Raw genomic sequence first — 21,156 nt, forward strand, 5'->3', positions numbered from 1 at the left:
CGTAAACTGTCCCACCTGGCAGAGATATGGGCTCTACCGAGTGCTGTTCTAGTTACTTTTGGAACCTCATGATGATACCTTTCTTGCAGCAAACAATTTTAAAATCGAAATAACTCGGATTTCTTTCGACTGGATACTTTCGAATCAGGTCAGCAAGGTCAACCAACAATGACGACCATTAGAACACAACTTCAGCAAAAAAAAAAGCATTTTCAACTGAATTACATTTCCAAGCAACAGTTCTAACTTTTGGATGGAATAATAAAACCATTTAAGAGTCTCATGTGCCAGCATTTGTTGGTGGATGTTAAAGATCCTACAGTGTCCTTAATAAAGAGGAGGTCACCTATCGCTGGCACCCTGAACAAATTACAAATTCCTGCCCCAACCTGAGTCTAATGTCAGGTCTGGCCAGCCAGTTTGTGAAAGACTTGGAAAAGCTCCCCCTGGCTAACCCCACAAGAATGTAGGAATAATTATTTCCGTTTAATAACAAAAGATGCAAGACCATTTAAATTCAACAATTTAAAGCTGAAATGTCATCACAGTTTCCAGTAGTTATAACAAGCTCTCTCAAAACCTTTACTTTTCCAAGTACAAGAGAATTGATGCTGAAACAACTACCATGTCCCTCAAAAAGGTCACTCAAAACTCCATACTCTCACAAATCGGCCAATAAACAGGGAAAGCTACACTAGGACACACACAATAATACATAAATTTCCTCTAAATATATATATATATATATATATATATTTTTTTTTTTTTTAAAGTGTCACTTGCACTTAAGATTTCCAATTTCTAAAAGTGGCAAACATGTGAAAATTAAGGGGAAACAAGGGTGAGAATTGCTTTGCAATACATGTCCCCGACCGATGTGATATATTCCAAGTCCAAAAAGGGCATGACACAGGAAAAGTTGATGAAACACCCTGAAACTCGAACTTACGCTGTAACTTATCATAATAAAGCCTTGTACCAAGTTTTAGTTGAACACATTGAAGGGTACGGGGGGAAAAAAAGTCTGAAAAACCAGTTGGGACGGATGGACAGACACAGACAGACAGAAAGCAAACCTATAACCCCCTCCAGTGGACCCGGTAGGGGACCAATAAAAAGGGGGATCACCTGAGTTCTCAGCCAAAATAAAATATATAATAAAAGAAAGACAGGATAGAAAAGAAAAAAAATAAATAAAGAGCAAAATAACAAATAATAATGTGCTGCAATCCAAATTTTCATTTTCCCACAAATAGAACTGAATATCTTTGTTTTTTGAAAACAAGCAAACAAACTTGGGAATCAAAGTTATTTTTCCTGACTCCTTCAATGCAGCCACACTGGGCTGGAATTTAAAAATGCATCCTCTCCTGTATTCAAGAGTGGAACCACCTCCAAATGAGAAAGAACGAAGAGCTATCCATCTCGTAGATTGCTCGTCATAGGTTCAACAAAGTAACGCTTCGTACACGTTCTCATTCATGTTTCGTGCAAAAAAACGAACGAAACGAGTCCTTGAACACAATCGTTAAATTTCCTCAGAGATATTAAGCAATGAAAAAGGAACAGAACTACAACACAGATAAATGAAATACTGTATTTCAAAAGATATTTCGTACACAAGTACTGAGGATCATGGTGGAGAAAGTGAATTTTGTTTGAACCAACAAGTGGTTTTGAGAGGTTCCAGACAAGCAGAAAATGCAGGATTCCAAAGGCAAGTGTGTGGTTCTGGGTAGGCCCATACCTTGGATGTTCTGAACCCTTACAAGGTTTCTTTCCGGGAGATAAAGCTCTCATGTCAGGCCCATGTTCAGACTTGCGTTTCATCTGCTCAAACCACAATAGGTTGATCAGGCAGCGTGGTGGTCGCCATCGACGCCAAGGTGATGCGGAGGAGGCGAGAATGAAAAGAAGAGCGGGAAGGCAAGGAAAACGTGGGAGAAAAAGAGAACACACGAAGTGGTTAGATATGCAGTTTCAAGGAGTGTTTTGGACAGACCACAAGCGCATTACAAGACATGTCTAACCACACCATTATATTACCCTAGGGACATACAGGATGCTTCATGGGTGTTCAGTTTGGACAGGCATTGGTTTTTAAGATCACAAAGGCACATTGAACAACTCGAGCCAGCAGGCATCAGACAGCATTACACTGATAAATAGGCCCAGTGTGGCCTGGGGGTGAAACCAGAAGAGATGGGACTGATGAAAGAGAAACACAAATCAAAATGCAGGACAGATGACAATGCGGAAAAGGCTTGAAGTGTCATGCGTTATAGAGAAGAATTCATGAAGCGGGTACTGTGAGAAGCATTGTGGTCGCTTCAAGGCCTGTGAGGTACACCGAGCCAATGGACTGCAAAGCAGATAGATGATGGATTATGGGAGAAAGCAAGACAGCGACAAACAGGTTGTGGTGCTGGGCAGGGTAGTCAGTGCATTGCATCATTTAGTTGGTTACATTACTCAAGGTGTAATGACATTTCGTTTAAGGATTTAACCAATCAACGCAACACCGGATGGCTCGTCTTTTTTGATATTGTAGGTCATGTGCAAGCTGAGCAAATATTCTGACCAACTTAATGAGACAGAAGGAAACCTGCATCATTTATTCAGTGTGCAAGCTGCCTCTGAATCCCAAGAGACATATTTATCACTGATGGAAGTCTTTTCTTGGCTGACAGAGCTTTGGTGACAAATTACCCTAATCGTCGACTTGTCTGATAAATTGGTACTCAGACCAAAGAAACACATGTGCATCAACATCTTAACCTCGTCAAAGGAAGGACATTCACAAGCTAAAGGGGGTATTGCCACATTTACCTAGTATTTCACTGGCATGGTCAAATAATATTTGAAAGGCAGTGTACACTTACAAGGAAAATCAATAAGCATCACAAAAGACAATTAGAAATAAATGGAAATCCAAACATGTGGTTTGCCTGCGAGGCTGTGAAGACCAATGAATGAATGAACGAATATAAAATGGAGAGATGGTTGGATAAATGTACTCCATGTAGGTTCATCAAGCAGCCCAAGGACCACTGTTATGGCCACCGAGCTTTAAAAGTTTTCTAGAGGAATTACGGGACTGCAGGAGCAAGTTGGAATTCTTCCGTTGAACCCGTCTGGGAACGTTTTCATCGACCAAGGTCGTGAGTGTGATCCTGACCGTGGAGCCCATCCTTCCCTGGGAAGAACCACACCCCTCCCCCGTCCCCCAGGGAAGCAGGTGGGATCAGGTCCAAGGAACCGGTCGCGCTTGCTCCCGGTGTCTACGAAGAGACCCGCGTGCTCCAGGCCATTTACGCGGACGTGATCCCACTTGCCCAGTGTCCGCGAGCGCGCTGGACTGGGTTTGAACAAAGGCGAGAGACTGTGAACTTCAGGTCGAATCATTTCCACTCCAAAATGCATGCGAGTCAAGTAGGATATTCGTCATAACTGTTGTGATGTAAATCAATGTTAAAAACAACAACAAAAATTATATAAATATAAACATGCCATTTTCAAATTCCTTTCAAGCTTTGACATTCTAAGCTTCAAAGCTTTGTCATTCATTCAGGTGAAAATTTTGTCTGGGATCCAAAACCAAAGCAACAATAACTACAATGACAGATTGTAAAATTCCCTGTTTTCACCCCGAACAAGTGAAGGAACAATCCTTCAGAAAATCTTTACTTTCCAAAAATCAAAAGCTGCTGCAAAATGGTATTTTAAAGTTCTCACTCGTAAACTCAACAAACGAGGTGAGTAAAAATGCCCAAGGTGACAATTACTTATTGACTGCATGTGAGCCTATGCCACCTGGAACTGTATTACCAATGGCGGCTGCACTGTGCTTCTGGGAAATGTGTGTGTGTGGCCAATCTTTACCTTTTAATGGCATGTGCACACAATTAAATCACCATTTTAGTCTGCACTACTAAACCCAAAAGTCAATGCACTCTCCCACACTCCTTGTGCAATGCAGTGGCTACTCATAGCCTCAGTGTAGTTATGTTACATAAACGAGAACGGCATTTGGTAGAGTGCATCATACCTCCGCGAGGTATGTATCCAAATGATTGGCCGGATCTCATCCATACCTTAACCAAAATACAATCGGCTTGTTATTGTCACCTGTCTAACTCATTCACCAAATGTTGTTATAATCCATCCGCAACTTTTTGAGATATCATGCTATATATCGTTTTTGGCCCAATCTCTCAATGGTGAAGAATCACTTTAAAACATTCTCGCATCCGGATCTTCACCAAAATCTAATCAGTTCGTCCTCGTCACACACCCAACCGGTCCACCAAATTTCAGCCGAATCCATCAATTAGGTTTTAAGACATCCTGCTTATACAGACAGACAGACAGACAGACAGACAGACAGACAGACAGTGGTGAAAATATAACCACCATCCACCTTTGGCGGCAAGAGTAACAAGAGTTAAGCGAACCTTCTGATCCAAGATGGGTGAGGTTGTGACCTCAGAAGAGATTCAAACGGTGATCTCATGCATATGCTGCACAACCAAACAGGTCACAACTACATTGATATCCTAATAGCCGAACTATGTTTGGATGGACTATGTATGAGTAAATCGGTGGGCAGACCATTGAAGGACTGCCGTATAACCATTGGCCGGACAGCTGACCTGACGATACACAATTAATATAATGTGCAACCATTTGTAGAAGCAGCACAGATGGGAGCACTAAATGGAAAATGCATAGAATGTTCATAACCCATCACAAGCGGAGCCACCGTGCGCATCATGTGACCGGCACCATCTTGGTTGGTACTACTTGGCTGACGTGTGTCGTGGACCCAGTTTGTTTTGAACACGTCCCAGAGTGAAAAAGCCAAATAAGCGTTAAAATGACATTTAGTGCGGAAAATAAACTGCTCCAATCGGTTACAGGAGGGTTGTGGAAAGACATTTCACAGGTATCTTTACATGTTGATGAACAGGAATGGGGTCGTTTTACTCTGAAATATCACTGCGGTGCAGCAGCTTGTCATTTGGCGTTCATCACAGGAACCCTGTTCGGAAGTCGATTTGTTTGTTGGTCGGAAATTGGTTTATAACAGTTCCTTATGGAGAGGATTAACGAGTGTATTTATTTAATTCAACGGCCACCATGAAATCCCACCTTCTCATCAGATCGGCAAAGGGAAGTTTGACCCAAGTGCTTCACAAACCGGCTGGTGCCGGTGATAACTTGGCAGCTTAGAAGGGAGTGAGCGATGGAACGTCCAGTTTAACGTCCATCCACGGAATGGCACACACATTGATGAATCACCCCGTCTATGAAACACTGGGATGACGGTTTATAACTGGGTTGGGATTCACACCCGGGCTAGACAGCTGAGAGGCGTGTGCGTGACGGGATGTCCATCCAAAGGTCCGCACATGCATCGATCAATCACTCTTCCTACAGCAGACATGGGCACACATAATAAAGTTGGACATATTTGATCATTTTGACCTGCATCATTTTGGTACGTAATAAAAAAAACAACGGGTAAATTGATGTTTTCAAATTTTCACCAAAAAACAAATCATTGTGAAATCAACGGGCAGACTTGATCTGCGAAAGTTTAAGTAGAACGCCCCGAGTTCTTCGCGCTCCCAAAATAAACAATATTTGTTCTCAAACTTGATTGTGAAAAGGGAAAGATCAAAGAAAGTGGTATAATTACGATGATAAAGCTTACGATTGAAAAATGATCACACAAAAGATTTTTTTTTTTAACCGATTGCTTTTTTTGTTCTGAATTACACGCAAACGCATGACGGAAATCTCCTTCGCCCAGCATCGAGTGCTAACCAAGATGGCGTCCGGTAGCTACACCGCGCTCTGTGTGTTGTGAATGGCAATGAGCATTCCATTTATTTTCAGTTCAGTGGACGGTTGGCCTCAGGCCTTAGGCCTGGGTGTTAGTCCATGGCCCAATGCAATTGCAATGATCCAAGGTATAAGCGATATAACCACATTGTATCATATATGTACATAAACAGTACACATGTTTGTGCTTCAAATATGTATATCAGGTTATTTTTATTATTTTCAGGACCGAATGCGGGTCCAGTGATCTGTGGCATTAGACACCGCCCAAATAAAGGGATGTGTTTACTGGTGCGAAAAGTCTGGTTAAAACTGAAAATGTGCACAAAAATCTTCATTCATTTCTCTGGTGTGAAAAGCGTAACGAAAGGGTGTCAGTGTGTGGCATAATAAAGTGGTGTGTTGCCGGAGTTTGAATCCGGATCCATTTAAAGACTGCCTTCCATCAACCCGGTCATCCGATGTTTCACAGGCAGGAGATTCATCAATGTTTGCGCCGTCCCCTGGATGAATGTTTATAAACGGGCTCTCAGCCCAAAGGTGTGTGTGTGTGTGTGTGTGTGTGTGTGTGTGTGTGTGTGTGTGTGTGTGTGTGTGTGTGTGTGTGTGTGTGTGTGTGTGTGTGTGTGTGTGTGTGTGTGTGTGTGTGTGTGTGACAAATTGCCTCCCTCACCAATAAAATCCTCCCCAGAGAAAGTCTCATTTCTTTGACTGTAACAACTACGACTCGTTATTATAAAAGTTCATGGCAGGTGCTAATCCTGGCAGGGAACCTGAATGTAATACATATATCTGGCTTTGAAACCATATTTGTTGACAAATACCCTGCACTTGGATCACCTGTTTGGAAAGTTTTCCCCACAAGTGCTTTTGACTGGAAAGGTGTATTCTTCAATCAGTTATCAGTTGGTCAAACTGAACCAAAAAGGGGAGCGTCTAATGGCGGCCACCATTTCACCTCCTGAAGTACGCATATGGAGAAAACAACCAATGACACACACACACACACACACACACACACACACACACACACACACACACACACACACACACACACACACACACACACACACACGAAGATGTTGAGGGGATGCACCTCCAAAGGAGAATTAAAATATTTATGACTGAGAATGAAATCTTAATTTTTTTTTCCCCCCCAACATTTGAAAAGGTTTTGCAACCAAAACAAATACGACGTATTCCAATCACAACAGGAAACTAACACACCATGAGGAAATATGAGCGACTGTGAACGTCGATGCTGTGAGGTTTTCCAGTTGACGACCACTTCACGGCATTGGGGAGCCATTTTAACCCCCTCCCTCCATATGTGTCGCAAATTCAGTCTCCCTGACTCTCATGGTGGCTCTGAACCAGAAGCCATAAGGACCGGCGCCACATGGTTTATGACCAAGGAGACACTTGCAACATGTCACATGAACAGGTCGGGGTAGCAGTCAGGATTATAAATCAATACAATAATATTATTTCTCGTTTGTCAGAGCTGACAGATTCCCAAAGCTAACTTCATTTCAGGTTGGCATTCTCATCTGAACCACACCGCTCATTGAACACTCCAATATTCTTGGATCCCAGGTTCAAATCCACACATTGTTTAAATGGGTTCATCGTTTGCTGTAAAGAGCAAATATTGTCCGACTTTCCGATGATTTGTAATGGTTGATAGAAAACAACTTTTTATCCTTGTATTTTTACAACAGGTTTTAGGAATTGCTTCTCGAGAAACAAGTTTAGTCCATCTGGACATTGTAGGCGGTGGTGACTTACGGTTGGCATTATACCCAATAAGTCTTCCCTCATCCAGGAAGATATGTGCAGTATTGTTTTTTTGTTATTTTTTTTTTCTTTCATGCTTCACCTTTTTCAATTTTCTTCAAATTACAATCCCAGACATTTTTTTTCTGACCCAATCCTCCTCCAATTTGGTATTGAGGTACATTGGTGAAGCACACCCAGATGACATTTGATTCTTTTTGATTTTGGACGCCCGTTCCGATTTCGAGGGATCAAAGGTGAAAACGGAAGAAACCCACACATTTTGCCTTGCCATTCCCCTGTATTTAAGTTTCTCGAAACGAAGGTTCACACAAAGGCGCTTTAGAACAGCCACTTTCGGGACGGGCAGAAAAACTTCGGATTCGAGCAGTCTTCGGGGTAAGACACGGGTCAAAGGTCAAACTAAGGCACACAATTAATGCTTCTGCTTTACCATTGCCTGTATTTCAACAAATTCAAACAATAATTGCCAAAAACCCTTCCTTATTCAACCCCTACCAACTGAAGTGAACGACGTTAGTTTGGGGCTTTTTCATCAAAATATCTTGGCGCTTCAAAGGTCAAAAATCAGAAGTGAAATTAATGTCTGGCCTGTCGAGCAGTAATATTTCAACCAATCCAGACACAACGTGGCAGAAGAAAAACAAACATCTTGACACAGGCCATACAGACTAAAACAGGTACACATCGGTATGGCATCATATTTTTGACTATGCGGTGGTCAAACTTCAAAATTGGTCACAAAATTAAGAGTTTAGACCTGCGCCCTTATATTTAGGCCAATCCAGACAAAACATGGTGTAAAACTACGTAACCACTGCCCCTTCAGACTAAAGCACCTAACCGTTGGTCCAGTGTCTTCCTTTCAAGTGTTTCCAATTACATTGTGTATATATTGGTTAGAAATGGTACATGAAACAATGTCACTAAGTTAAACAAAACTAGAGTTTCACAATCATTCCAACTCGAGGAGGAGCACTCGGTAGAGTGCAAAACCTCCACCGCCAATACTGCTGGGTCACTTAAGTGAACCTGATATCCTATTCATTGCAGGTCAAAACGGATCAGACTCTACTGAACCACGATTGAATAAACTAAACTAGATCGACGTGCATGTAGAAATGCCCCAAAAAAAAATTCGAAATTTTTTTGAAAAAAAAGTTGCAAAATTTGTTTTTTTTTCTCTAACAAATTATTTTTTGAGGGGTTGGAAATCACCGAAAACATGTAGAAATGCAAAAAAAAAAATTCAAATATATTTCAAATAAAATCGAAATTTTTTTGAAAAAAAGTTGCAAATTTTTTTCTCAAACAAATTTATTTATTTTTGGTTGGAAATCACTTAAAACATGTAGAAATGCAAAACAAAAATTCAAATATTTTTTCAAAATGGCCGCCATAGCGGCCATATTGGACTTTGGACGAAGTCCGAAGTCTGATGGCATGATCCTTGGACCACACCTCATCCCACCACCAAGTTTCGTCGAAATCCGTCCAGGAGTTTTTCCATAATACTGTTTACAAACAAACAAACAAACAAGCAGAAGGGTGAAAACAGTGACCTCCGTCCATCTTCGATGGCGGAGGTTAACTTGAGGGGGAGCACTCGGGAGAGTGCAAAACCTCCGCAGCCAATACTGTTGTGTCACTCAAGTGAACCTGATATCTTATTCATTAAATATGATGTCAACAGTGCTGACAGTTATAGTTCTTTTCTCCAACATTTTTTTGGGGGGCAGGGGGGGGGGGGGTTGGAAATAACTTAAAACATGTAAAATGCAAAAAAAGAAATCAAAATTTTGTTGAAAAAAAGTTGCAAAAATTTCTTTTTTCTCTAACAATTTTTTTTTGGGGGGGTGGGGGGTTGGAAATCACTTAAAACATGTAGAAATGCAAAAAAAAAAAATTTTCTCTAACAATTTTTTTGGGGGAGGGGGGGGGGACAAAGTCCAAAATCTAATGGCATGATCCTTGGACTATACCTAACCCCCCCACCAAGTTTCGTCGAAATCCGTCCAGGAGTTTTTCCATAATACTGTTCACAAACAAACAAACAAACGGGTGAAAACAGTAACCTCCGTCCATCTTCGATGGCGGAGGTTAATTAGTGCATTGAAACAATGACTGAGAAAGATGGACAACGAATTTGAAAATGTGTAAAGTAAAAACAAAATCAAAACTACGAAACAGGCCTGCTTGCCCTCAGTACTGCTTATCCTCTTCCCTTCCCCCCCCCCCAAAGTCAATTAATCACACAGCAGGGCCAATTAGGTCCAGGGCAGAGCAGGGCAGACAAGGCAAGGTGGCTCTCGACAACTCGTGGAAATATTTTTCCTCAGGTGGACCAAGGAGACGCCAAAGTGTGACAGGCCAAACCACAGGAACTCAATGAGCCAGCTGTCATGTCAGACGGCTGTCCACCAAAAACAAAAACTTGGCTTCCTTTTGCAGCAAAATTCAACGTGCCGTCCTGTTCCGATGTTTCCAGCAACAAACGCTGCAGCAGGCACAAATTTGGCCACGTGTCAGACTCTTGTCGGTCAGTCACCATGTCCATGCCTCAGTTCACAGTTAATGGGGTTGAAAAATGTCGCATTGCAAAAGAAAAGGCTGACGATAATGAATAAAAGAGCTGAGATCACAAGGTAGAATGCCCCCCCCCCGCCACCCTCTCCCCCTTGATGGTGGTTATCAACAAGGTGACACACCACCATATCTTACTTCAGTGCTCTTGCCCATCAGTGTGAGACAATAAAGGCATGACCGATACAGCAGAGCTTGCTTATAAGCAAATTAACATGGAACAAGCAATACACTGTGGCTAAATGGGCAATTATCACCAGTTCCAGGAAAAGCATCATGCAAAATAGATAACGCAACGGCTGGGAATCCAGAGATGTATTAAAAAATATCTTAATTTGGGGAAATAACAATCACCAAAATAGCACTGAAGACAAACACAGACAGACAAACCAACCAAAGAAACAGAACGAAGAACAGAGATTATTTTTGATACCATGAGATGCAACCTGAAGATTCATAACAGGATGGCTGATTCGTTCAAATCCCATGAGACCTGAACGTATGTTGAAACAAGAGGATGGATACAGCACGATGCACTTTCCTCCAAGCAGGCCTGGCCCGGTGCATGAGATTGTAGCCATCCATGCAACTGAGAGCTGCCAAGATGCCTCTACCCCGTGCACTGGAATGAGGGGTCGAATGAAAATCAGCGCTGAACACGTAGAGTATAAAGATAACTCCAAGTTCCGTTTTGGAGAGGGAACAAACGGTGTCGCTCGATGACCACTTCATGCTCCAGCAACAAAAGCGAGCAATGTTTTGGAGTGGCATTGAAAAACCCTGGTGGAAATGTGTACCATAAAGGGTAATTATATGCATTGCAGTAAGTGAAGTGTGTGCCAGGAAGGTGTTATTACATCCTCACCTCACATTGCAATTTGTAAATAAGACAAGAAATAAACCAGACAAGACAACAGTATTTCCTCTTGAAAAGGGGTGCAAAGACACTGAAGACCCTATCACGGGCTGAGAAAGGTACCCTGAATGCTGAACTTGAAATATAATTTGAACAATCGCAGAGTTCAATACTGAGGGTACGTCGCTTTCTGAGCCTGGTGCCAAAATGAATCAACTAATGACCTCCGCCATCAAAGGTGAAGGAGGTTATGTTTTCATCCCTCCTCTATCTGTGTGTCCATGTGAGCAGGATATCTTACAAAGTTGGGGACGGACCCAGATGAAATTTTGTGGACGGGCTCGGTGTGTGTGACAAGGACGAACTGATTAGATTTTGGTGAAGATACGAAGGTGGATATGAGAATTATTTAATTTTTAAAGTGATTCTTCGCCATTGAGAGATCGAGCCGAAAAACGATGTAGTACTGTATGGCATGATATTTCAAAAATGCATTGGGCCCGATATGTTCTCGTGGATCAGGCATGACGTGGCGGAGGTTTGCGCTATACCGAGTGCTTCTTCCACTTAATTATGTAACTCACGGTCACCGGTACACAAACCACACACAAGTCCTGGCGAGGGTCTGCGATCTCCAATTGCTCTTTTTCTTGTTAATTAAGTATTGATCTCCAAATTCAACACAAGAAGAAACTGTCTCAACTTCAGCTCTGTGAAGCAAACTAATGTTCCTCATGAAAATAATAAATCCTTACCTTGATAGTATTTTAATAACATCGGTTAAAGTGAAACTTGAACCGAAACACTCTCGCACTCTCTCCCACCCACCCCATGGATAGGTATGGAATGCTAATTTAACGTGAAGTGCAATCTTTGTGAAAGCTAAATCACTAAATTGATACAGACGAAATTTGTGGGTCGAAAGTGGTTTGCCACATGTATGTGGCAAGAACATCCTCAGCAATAAATACGTTCTGCGGTATAGTTAATCGACATACTGTACTCACGCCGTCATACATGCGCAAGCACGCACACACGCACGCACGCACGCACACTCTCCGCTCAATGGTGCTTACTTTGAAAAGGAGCATCTTGAGAGTGCCGTAGAATCCCATGGTACCACTGGGAGGCATACAGTGAAGGACTGTACAAAAAGGATGAAATGGAGAAAATGATGACAAAAGAAACAAGAAGGCAATAAACAGAAAAAGAGATGGGGTGACTGATGGGGACAAGGGAGACTAGACGGGGGGGGGGGGGGGAGGCGTAAAGAGATGGGACGACAAGGAGGGGGAGAATTAGACGGGGAGGGAGACGTAGACGGGGCGGGGGAGAATTTGATGGGGAGGCCGAGAATTAGACAGGGCGGGGGAGAATTTGACGGGGATGGGGAGAATTTGAGGGGGAGGGGAGAATTAGACGGGGAGGGGGCCGTAGACGGGGAGGGGAGGGGAGAATTAGACGGGGAGGGCGAGAATTTGACGGGGAAGGGGAGAATTTGACGGGGAAGGGGAGAATTTGAGGGGAGGGGGAGAATTAGACGGGGAGGGGGGACGTAGATGGGGAGGGGGAGGGGAGACGTAGACGGGGAGGGGGAGGGGGAGACGTAGACAGGGAGGGGGAAGGGGAGAATTAGATAGGGAGGGGGGACTAGACGGGGAGGGGAGGGGGATAATTAGACGGGGAGGGGGAGACCCAGACAAAGAGATGGGAGGGAAGTAGATGGGAAACTAAAGATTGGACAAAAAAATATCTGAAGAGGAAAAATGGGAAGGAGGTGAAAAACAGAGCAACTGCTACGAGAGAAAAGAGAACAAAGTATTTAAAAAAGAGCAAGCAAAGGACATGAGAATGAGGACAAGAGATTGATGGTAGATGAAGAAAATGGTTGGAAGGTGTGGAGGAAGGGGTTTGGAGGGAGAGGGAGGAGGGGGAAGAGGGAGGGGGGGATAGTTTTGTATGGAAGAGATGCAAGCAAAATTAGAGCAGTTTCCAAAGGCAACTGCTCTGATGGGAGGACACAGCAAGGAGACAGAGGTGGAGGCAGAAAAGGTAAAAAAAAGTAAGAAAAACAGACAGGTGAGATAAGCCAGAGAGACACGGGGAAAAAACAGGCTAAGAAATTGGGGTGGGGGGGGCAGGAAACAGAAATCGTGAGAAGACGACAATCAAAAGAGATGCAAGGAGAAGAAAATGCATAAACACAGAGGGAAAGAAGTAGGAGACAGGAATGAAGAGTGAAAGCTGACCAGAAGATTGAGAGAAAAGACACGAAAGAAGAACAGTATGAAGACAATTACAAGACCAGATCCCTCGTTAAGCACGAGTAGCGACGTCCGCACAGTCAGCCACACAAGCAGATCCGTTTGCAGTGCGAGCTCGACGCCTCCGCGGAGCACGAGAACGAGTTCCCTCCCGTCTCTCCCCATGCAGACCACCCCTCTCTCAGTGCATTTGTTTGTGGTTAACCAATCCGGACAGAACCCCACCAGGGACAGCCCCGACCAGCCACCGAGCAGCGGCGGGCAGGCAGCCAGATGAGCCCGGCCTCCCATGATCATTGTGCTGTAATTCCAAAGCGCAGAGGTTGAGAGATAGCGGAAGACGACTGGATGGCTCCGCTCGGACGTTATGATACTTTTAACTACATGTGGCTTACGCAATGCACCTTGGCTACAGCTACCATGAGGATACGGCACACGTCTTGGCAGCAATGTGACAAGCGCGTCTCACAAAACCTGTCACAAAGACAGTCAGAAACCATGACGTATTCGCCAACTTGCAGGTACAGTAGAATCAAGTAGATATTTGTTCACTTTTGTTTGTTTGTTTTTCTTGAATTGTGCAGTAAATCAAGTTGGTACTGTGGTTCGATTAAGGGTGGAGCGGATTTATCACCTGAAGTGGGACTTGTTAAGCGTCTTCATTGCACAAATTTCATCCCAACAGCACTTTCATCACCGGTCAGTTCTGTAAAAATAAATAAATAAATACAACAATAGTAATAGGTGTCCACAACCATCCTTGACCACGTTGTGGAACAATGGCAGAGGCCCTCATTGTTTGCTTGTTTTTTCCCTTCGTCCTGACTTTTTCACATTTATTACCTCCGCTCCCGGAGGTCATGTCTTCACCCATCGATTTGTCTGTCGGTCTGTGAACAGGATATCTCGGTTATGGACAGATTCAGAGGAAATTTGGTGGACAGGTCGGGTGTGCGCCAAGAACGAATTAATCAGACTTGGGTGAAAATCCGTGAGAATTTTTTTTAATTTCCCCAAGTGATTCTTCACCATTCAAAGATGGGACCAAAAACTATGTATAGCACGATAATTAGAAAAGTTGTGGATGGATTATGACAAAACGTAGTGGATGAGTTGATTCGGTGACAAGAACAAACCGATTCGATTTTGGTGTGCGACGAGGATGAATGGTTCGGATGTAGATCCAGCCTATCAGTGGGATACAAAAGTAAACTGTTTAGCCTGGTGGAGGTAGGTGCTCTACTAAGTGCCGTTCTAGTTAGTCCCGCTCCGAAGGGGATGCGAGACTATTGCAATGCCCCATCTGTGTGTGCATGTGCGTGTACATCCATATATTTATACATGTCCGGTTTAAAAATGGGTTTCTATGCAACCGCTTGTCCAATCGATGCAAAACTTTTAACTTAGGAGGGACTTCCCATAAACAATATTTTATTGCGAACTCTGATGTCACAGGTCACATGTTATGGCAACCACATTGGATTATAGGAAACAATTTGTACATCATTTTCTCTGAAACCGCTCAATGAAATTTTCTTTGAAACTTGGCATATGTCATAACGATGTCATCAGAGAAGTGGTATTACAGCCATAGTTGGTCGAATTGAAATCTTTATCTGAAAAATCTGAAACTTCATATATCTGACCTATGACACGATGTTGGTGAACAATTACATTTTTGACGTTCATAACCCATGCCAAGAAACTGTGACATAATAGGGTGCATGGATTATACGGGTATTTGGGCCATAATATTAGCGTGTCCAGTTAATGATGGTACTTTTGTTCAGAATGAACGTGCAAGGTGAGACTATGCTCTCTACGAATGCCGTTCCAGTTCACTTTTCAGTTCGTTTGATCCGCAACTGCTTGAGCAACTGACTTGAGCGTCTACCCACGGAGAATTGGTTCACAAAGTTACATGATGTTTGGATGGAAAATGTGGCCAGCATTCCAAAAAGTCTGTTTTCTGTAGGCGTGGGTTGCAGGGTGTTTCACGTCTCGGGAATAAAAGGCCTCGACCTCACGGCTGATATTTCCAAAGAGGTTTTTGCTCGGATGGAATGAAGTTCCACTTTGCACTCATATAAAGAGCAGCCCCCAAAATTATTGCATTAAACAAGTAAATGAGCATGGAACACGAACAGCTCATTTCAACCTGGCTGTGTCTCATCAGCAACAAGCACACTGTCAGCTATCACTCTTCCTTGGGGCATCGTTAGCAAGCCAGTCCCAGAAGGCCAAGGCCGACGGAATATTCACACAACAGATGAGCCGGCGCTTTAGATTCTTGCAATCTGGCCACATTTAAGGCCTTAAGCTACGATGCTCATTACTTTGCCAAATATGATTAAACCCTCTTCGAAAAAACCCCACCCAACACAAACCAACTCACCCACACTTTTCACATCCCTATGGGGTTCAGTGTTTAACAAGCTTGGTAAACAGCTGCCATGTGTTTGCGTTTCAAATATATGAATATTCCTGGAGCTGAGGACACAGGGATGCTGGGCCCGAAAGTAATTCATGGCTTTTTAGAAGATAGTACGAGTTTGAACCTTACAAGGCGTACTTGCACTACTTTATATTGAAGATCCCCAGATTATCACACCATGAAAACAACAGGATGCGCCCACCCATTAAAATGTATTGTCCGAGCTGAGAATGAATGGACACATTTGATAGTGGCATCTGCATCAATGACAAACTCACATCGAGTAAAATTTGATTTGGGGGATGTAAAAAAGGGGTCTTTTTGGGGGGGGGGGATACCAGACATGGGTATTGCATAAACAGATGGCACAGGAAACGCAAATCTGCAAGAACAAGATCATGATGAAAATGTCTTCCGGTCAGGATCACGACAGTTGACCGAGGAGTGGGATTATTCCGCCGAATCATCAACTCTCAACTCGCATGTTTCAATAGTTTTCACGTCGGCATATTCTCAAATCCTGATAAAAGCAAACATGTAACCAACAGGCTGCCTGGATTCGTTGGAATAACTAATAAACACTTGCCACATGAGATCGCAACAGCACCTGCTCATTCAGGTAACACAAGGTGCTTGAGAAACAATCATTGAGTGTTACTTGATAGAGATTCCAATGAGGGGATGGGGGGATGGGGGGATGGGGTGGGGGAGGAAATAAAATGGAGCAATGTACAGTACCCATACATCCAAATGACACCAACACCCCTCATTGATTCATCAATGAGGACCAACAATGGTTCTTCGTCATCTGTTACAACAAAACTACTACTACTACTACTACTACTACTACTACTACTACTACATCAATGGTTGCAATTAATCTGACCTGCCTGATTGATGATAAGTTACAATCAATCATTGAGGACCCCCAATAGATCATCCATCCATTCAAGACATCAACGACTGTCACAATGAATCCTACCAGCTTGTGAGGTCTGTCATGGCTGAGAGAGCGTGCGTACTAACACCCCAAGTCTTTCACAAACTGGCTGGACAGGCTTTGCGTTCAATTGGAACCATTTAGGATAAGAATATGGAATGTAGTCAGGGTGCTGGCGACGACTCGCTCACTTTGAGAAATATACCACTGAACATTTTATATTCTACGTCGAGCAACCAATGGCGGCACACGAGTTTTCAACTTGATGTACATCTGAGGGACTGCGCCATTTTGCGATGCAGCGCCCTGTCCGAGAAGCAACAATCCGACGGTTGATAGTTGAGACGAGAATCAAACCCAGATGAGGCAGCTCCAAACTAAGAACAGCACCTCTGTGTGCACCATCCTGTGGGATCCGGTGTTTCTGGATATCCTTGTTGTAAAGAATTCGTTTCTGGGTATTCTTGGAATAACAAATTAAAATGACAGTTATTTTGTGGGAAGACTGAGAGAATAGGATAAAGTGTGCACAAGTGTGAGAATAAAGCAACCCAAGGGTAAAGGATAAAAAGGACAACAAGTGGGAGTCGAAGGGTTTTTCTCTCCCACCCATTAAGAAATGGAGTGATAAGAAGCACAGATGGGTTATCCTTCGCGAGGTAGTCACCTGGCAGTCTCACACTTATATGCTAGCAATCGGTGAGTTTTGTGGTGACATTGCAACACAAGTCGTGTTTTGGACTCCACCTCGTTCGTACACCAAGCAAAGCAATGATCGGGCACACCAAGGACACTGCGAGCATTTTCAACAAAATTAAAGTTAAAGCTGCAAAATGCAAAGCTGCTGCAAGTTAGAACAGCCAACTGATGAGTTGATAAAAGATAAAAAAAATTTTTAAACAAAACATCATGGGCACCAGAACATAGGGAAGGAGGAGGCTCTGAGATGCCCAGTTGGTCTTGGACAGGATCTGAGAGAGACAAAGAATGAAACAATCGACTCTCTCAAAAAACCAATGTATTCCAAAATTATTCTGCCATTTAATTCCTTGGTCAGCAAAAACACTGGCAGGGAGTAATGGATTTCTTATTTAATTCAGGTGCTGACGCCACCATTTTTACTCGACTTAAACTACTTTTTTTTCTTCTTTTTTCTTCCCTTCCAAATTGTTCATTTGCAATCATTCGTGGGAGCTTTTCGCTGCCTTCATGTATGATTTCTGCAACTTTAGCAACACTCTTCCATCAATTAAAACGCTTGTGAGAACAGCATGCCAGGTGGGAGGTACATCCAAACAAGTTGCGAACAAAACGATGTCTTCGTATCCGTACTCGGGTCTCCCCAAACATGTCCGATGTTTAGTTTGATGAGAGTGTTAAAATATATAAAATTAATATGTGCAGGAAGGAGTAGTATCTCCTTCGACATTTCAAGGTTTAATGGCTTTGCTCCAACTTTCATCTCCATTATCTGAACACAGCCGTTGGTAAATTGCTGCACGACTGCTCACCTTTGATGAGGTCAGAGCAAGAAAAAGAAAGAGAAAGAAAGCTCGTTTTATTGTTTGTCAAGCTCTTATTTTAAATGTGCAAGCAATACACTCAGGTTACTTTCTGTTCATGTTACTCGAGATAAATCAACTCTCTTCGGTGATTGTGGAAACCCATCTCCGCCGTTACTCACCATCCTCAAGTTAAAGATTCAAAACATAAAATAAAGAGAAAATAATGAATGAAAACAAGAAGGTGATCTGATGACACATCAAGAAGATGAACAGAATGGCGCAACGGTTTCTTAATTTTAAGAGGACGACGATTTAAGAGGATTTAATTAAGGAGGACTGGGGCACCGGAATCCATTCTGGACAACCCGCCAGGTCCCGGGGAGAGTCCGCCCGGGGCCTCGAGATCCGCTCCACGGGAGCCCACCCGGTCCCAGAGAGAGGTAATAAGGGGTTCCGGGACCAGTTTCGTGGTGCCCACCCGGTCCTGGAGAGAGGCCGCCTGGGGCACCAGGACCAAATTATTGGCAATGGTTATACTGGGTGATTGACATTGCCTTCCCAGGGTTGTTTGTCCATGCTCTATCCTTTTGAAATGCTGAGAATCAAGCAAGGAACCATTTTTTAAGGTCGTTGGGATGACTCGGCTGGGATTCAAACCACCGACTATCCCAGACTCGGAGCGGGTGCTCCAATCATTACACCACCGAGTCTGGTTACGAGAGACCCTGTATACGTGTATGAAATAACTAACATCTTTCATTAGGGCTGAAGCTCAGAGTTCATTAACAGATACAATTGCAGCAAATGCAACATCTTTTGCATGTATTGCTTTCGCTGGAAGAGCAATTGGACTATTACAAGATAGATCAGAGGCAAGTAATTTAACAAAAAAAAAAAAATAAAAATCAAACACCCTGCGCTCGAAGCTGAGACGTCAAACCACAAGTGCTTTTGCCAAAAATATTGACGTCTTGGAGAGGAGCCACAAAATCATGGCGGAGGCTTGCAGCTCAGATGGGAACTAATAAGCAAGTAAAATTTCCACGAGCGAAAAGGCTAATGTACTCGTCCTTGCACCCCAATCACACTACCCCTAAAACCTCCCTCTGTGCGACCCTCTGCTCGAATGTTTCTTTTTTTGGCCAATGCTCAAATGCAAACATTTCAGTCTCTCTTGAATTATATAAATGCAAGTCAAGTCATGCAAGCACACCTTGCGTGCTCATCGACAATAAAGAGCATTTGCATTTATATGGAATAAGAAACATTTCAACTTAAAAAAAAAAAACAAGCATGATGAAAAACTCCCACTGTATCAGAGTAACCCTCCTCCATGGCTAACCAGAAAAGCAACGAGGTTAACCTTCGCAATTGATCACTTGAGGCAAGGTCATCGTGCCTTCTGCACAACCAGCGATGGGTTCGTGCTCCGTCTGTTGGACAGGGTCACCCGGGCGGCATTTGCCGTTGGCCACGGTTCGATACACTCAAAATGCAATTGCAATGCAAGTGTGCAAATGCTTCAAATGAACCATTCATTTTCAAACTTCTCGTCCGTCTTGGTTTCATTTGCATTCCTCTCCCTTCTAACGTTGGCTCCAAAATTCATATAGTTCATTTTGTTCTGGTTGTGCAAAGGCCGAACAAACTGCTGCAGACACATTCTCGTGCAAGGAATAAAACAGGCCTGAATAGGGATCCGATGACAAGCGTCGTCGATGCTCAAGCAAATCACCACTCCCACGAGTACCACCACAACAATCAAACAAAACCACGATTACTACAACTATAACAACAACTCTTTCGAACTTCAAAAGGCTACATTCAAGATTTGGAAGAACTACAAAGAGGAATAGATACCACTCGTGGCCAAACACATTGGCACCCTTGCACTTTTTTCAAATAACTCACAATTTTCTCCAAAAACAAGTTGAAATTGACAAAAGTATTTAGTCTCCACAATTCTATATTTTACTGTTAATATGACAGACTCTTTGTTTTTAATTCAGAACTTAATATATCCTTTAAAATCAGATAATAAAAAGAAATGGTATTGACAAAATTATTGACACCCACGACTTGATATTTGGTAACACAGCCTTTGGACAAAATAACTGCAGTGAAGTGCTTCCTATAGCCATCTTCCTACACCGCTCTACTAGCAGTTTGGCCCACTCTTCTTGTACAAACTGCACCAGTTCTCCCAGATTTGAAGGGTGCCTTCTCCCAACTGCTGTTTTCAGATCTCCCCACCGGTGTTCAATGGGATTTAAATCTGGACTCATTGCTGGTCACTTCAGAACAGTACAGCGTTTTATCTTGAACCAATCCTGGGTGCTTTTTGAAGTGCGTTTGGGGTCATTGTCCTGCTGAAAACCCCATGACCTTCAACGGAGACCCAGTTTTCTGACACTGGGTTGAACATTGCAGTCCAAAATGCCTTGGTAATCTCCTGATTTCATGATGCCATGCACACGTTCAAGGCACCCAGTGCCAGAGGCAGCAAAGCAACCCCAAAACATCACTGAACCTCCATGTTTAACTGCAGGGAAGGTGTTCTTTTCTTTGAAGGTTTCATTTTATTTTCTGTAAACATAGAGATGATGTGCTTTTCCAAAGAGCTCTAATTTGGTCTGATCTGTCCACCGAACATTCTCCCAGAAGGATTTTGGCTTGTTCAGGTGGGTAGTGGCAAACTCCAGTCGGGCTTTCTTATGTCTCTCCCTCTCAGCAGTCGGGTCCTCCTGGGTCTCCTGCCATAGAACCCCCTTTCATTGAGTTGGCGACGGATGGTGTGTTTTGACGTCATACCTTGTGTCTGAAAGTCAGTTTGAATCTGTTTGGCAGTTGGTCGAGGTGCTTTCTCCACCATTCGAACAATCCTTCGCTGCAACCTTCAATCAAGTTTTCTCTTGCGACCACGTCCAGGG

At 43.2% G+C, this 21,156-nt stretch overlaps 1 protein-coding gene across 4 annotated transcripts in view; it reads right to left on the bottom strand.

The window, feature by feature from the left end:
* The window catches only part of FBXW7 (F-box and WD repeat domain containing 7), a 597,271-nt gene that overhangs the window by 334,003 nt on the left and 242,112 nt on the right, over positions 1 to 21,156 (bottom strand). For all 4 annotated transcript variants that reach the window (XM_085898585.1, XM_085898583.1, XM_085898582.1 and 1 more), the window contains one exon: positions 1,748 to 1,830. In XM_085898585.1, the coding sequence (XP_085754711.1) occupies positions 1,748 to 1,830 (83 nt within the window). The remainder of the gene's footprint in view (positions 1 to 1,747; positions 1,831 to 21,156) is intronic.

This window comes from Eptatretus burgeri, chromosome 10 (assembly GCF_056783735.1).
Source record: "Eptatretus burgeri isolate ZD-2024b chromosome 10, Ebu_testis_v1, whole genome shotgun sequence".
NCBI lineage: Eukaryota > Metazoa > Chordata > Myxini > Myxiniformes > Myxinidae > Eptatretus > Eptatretus burgeri.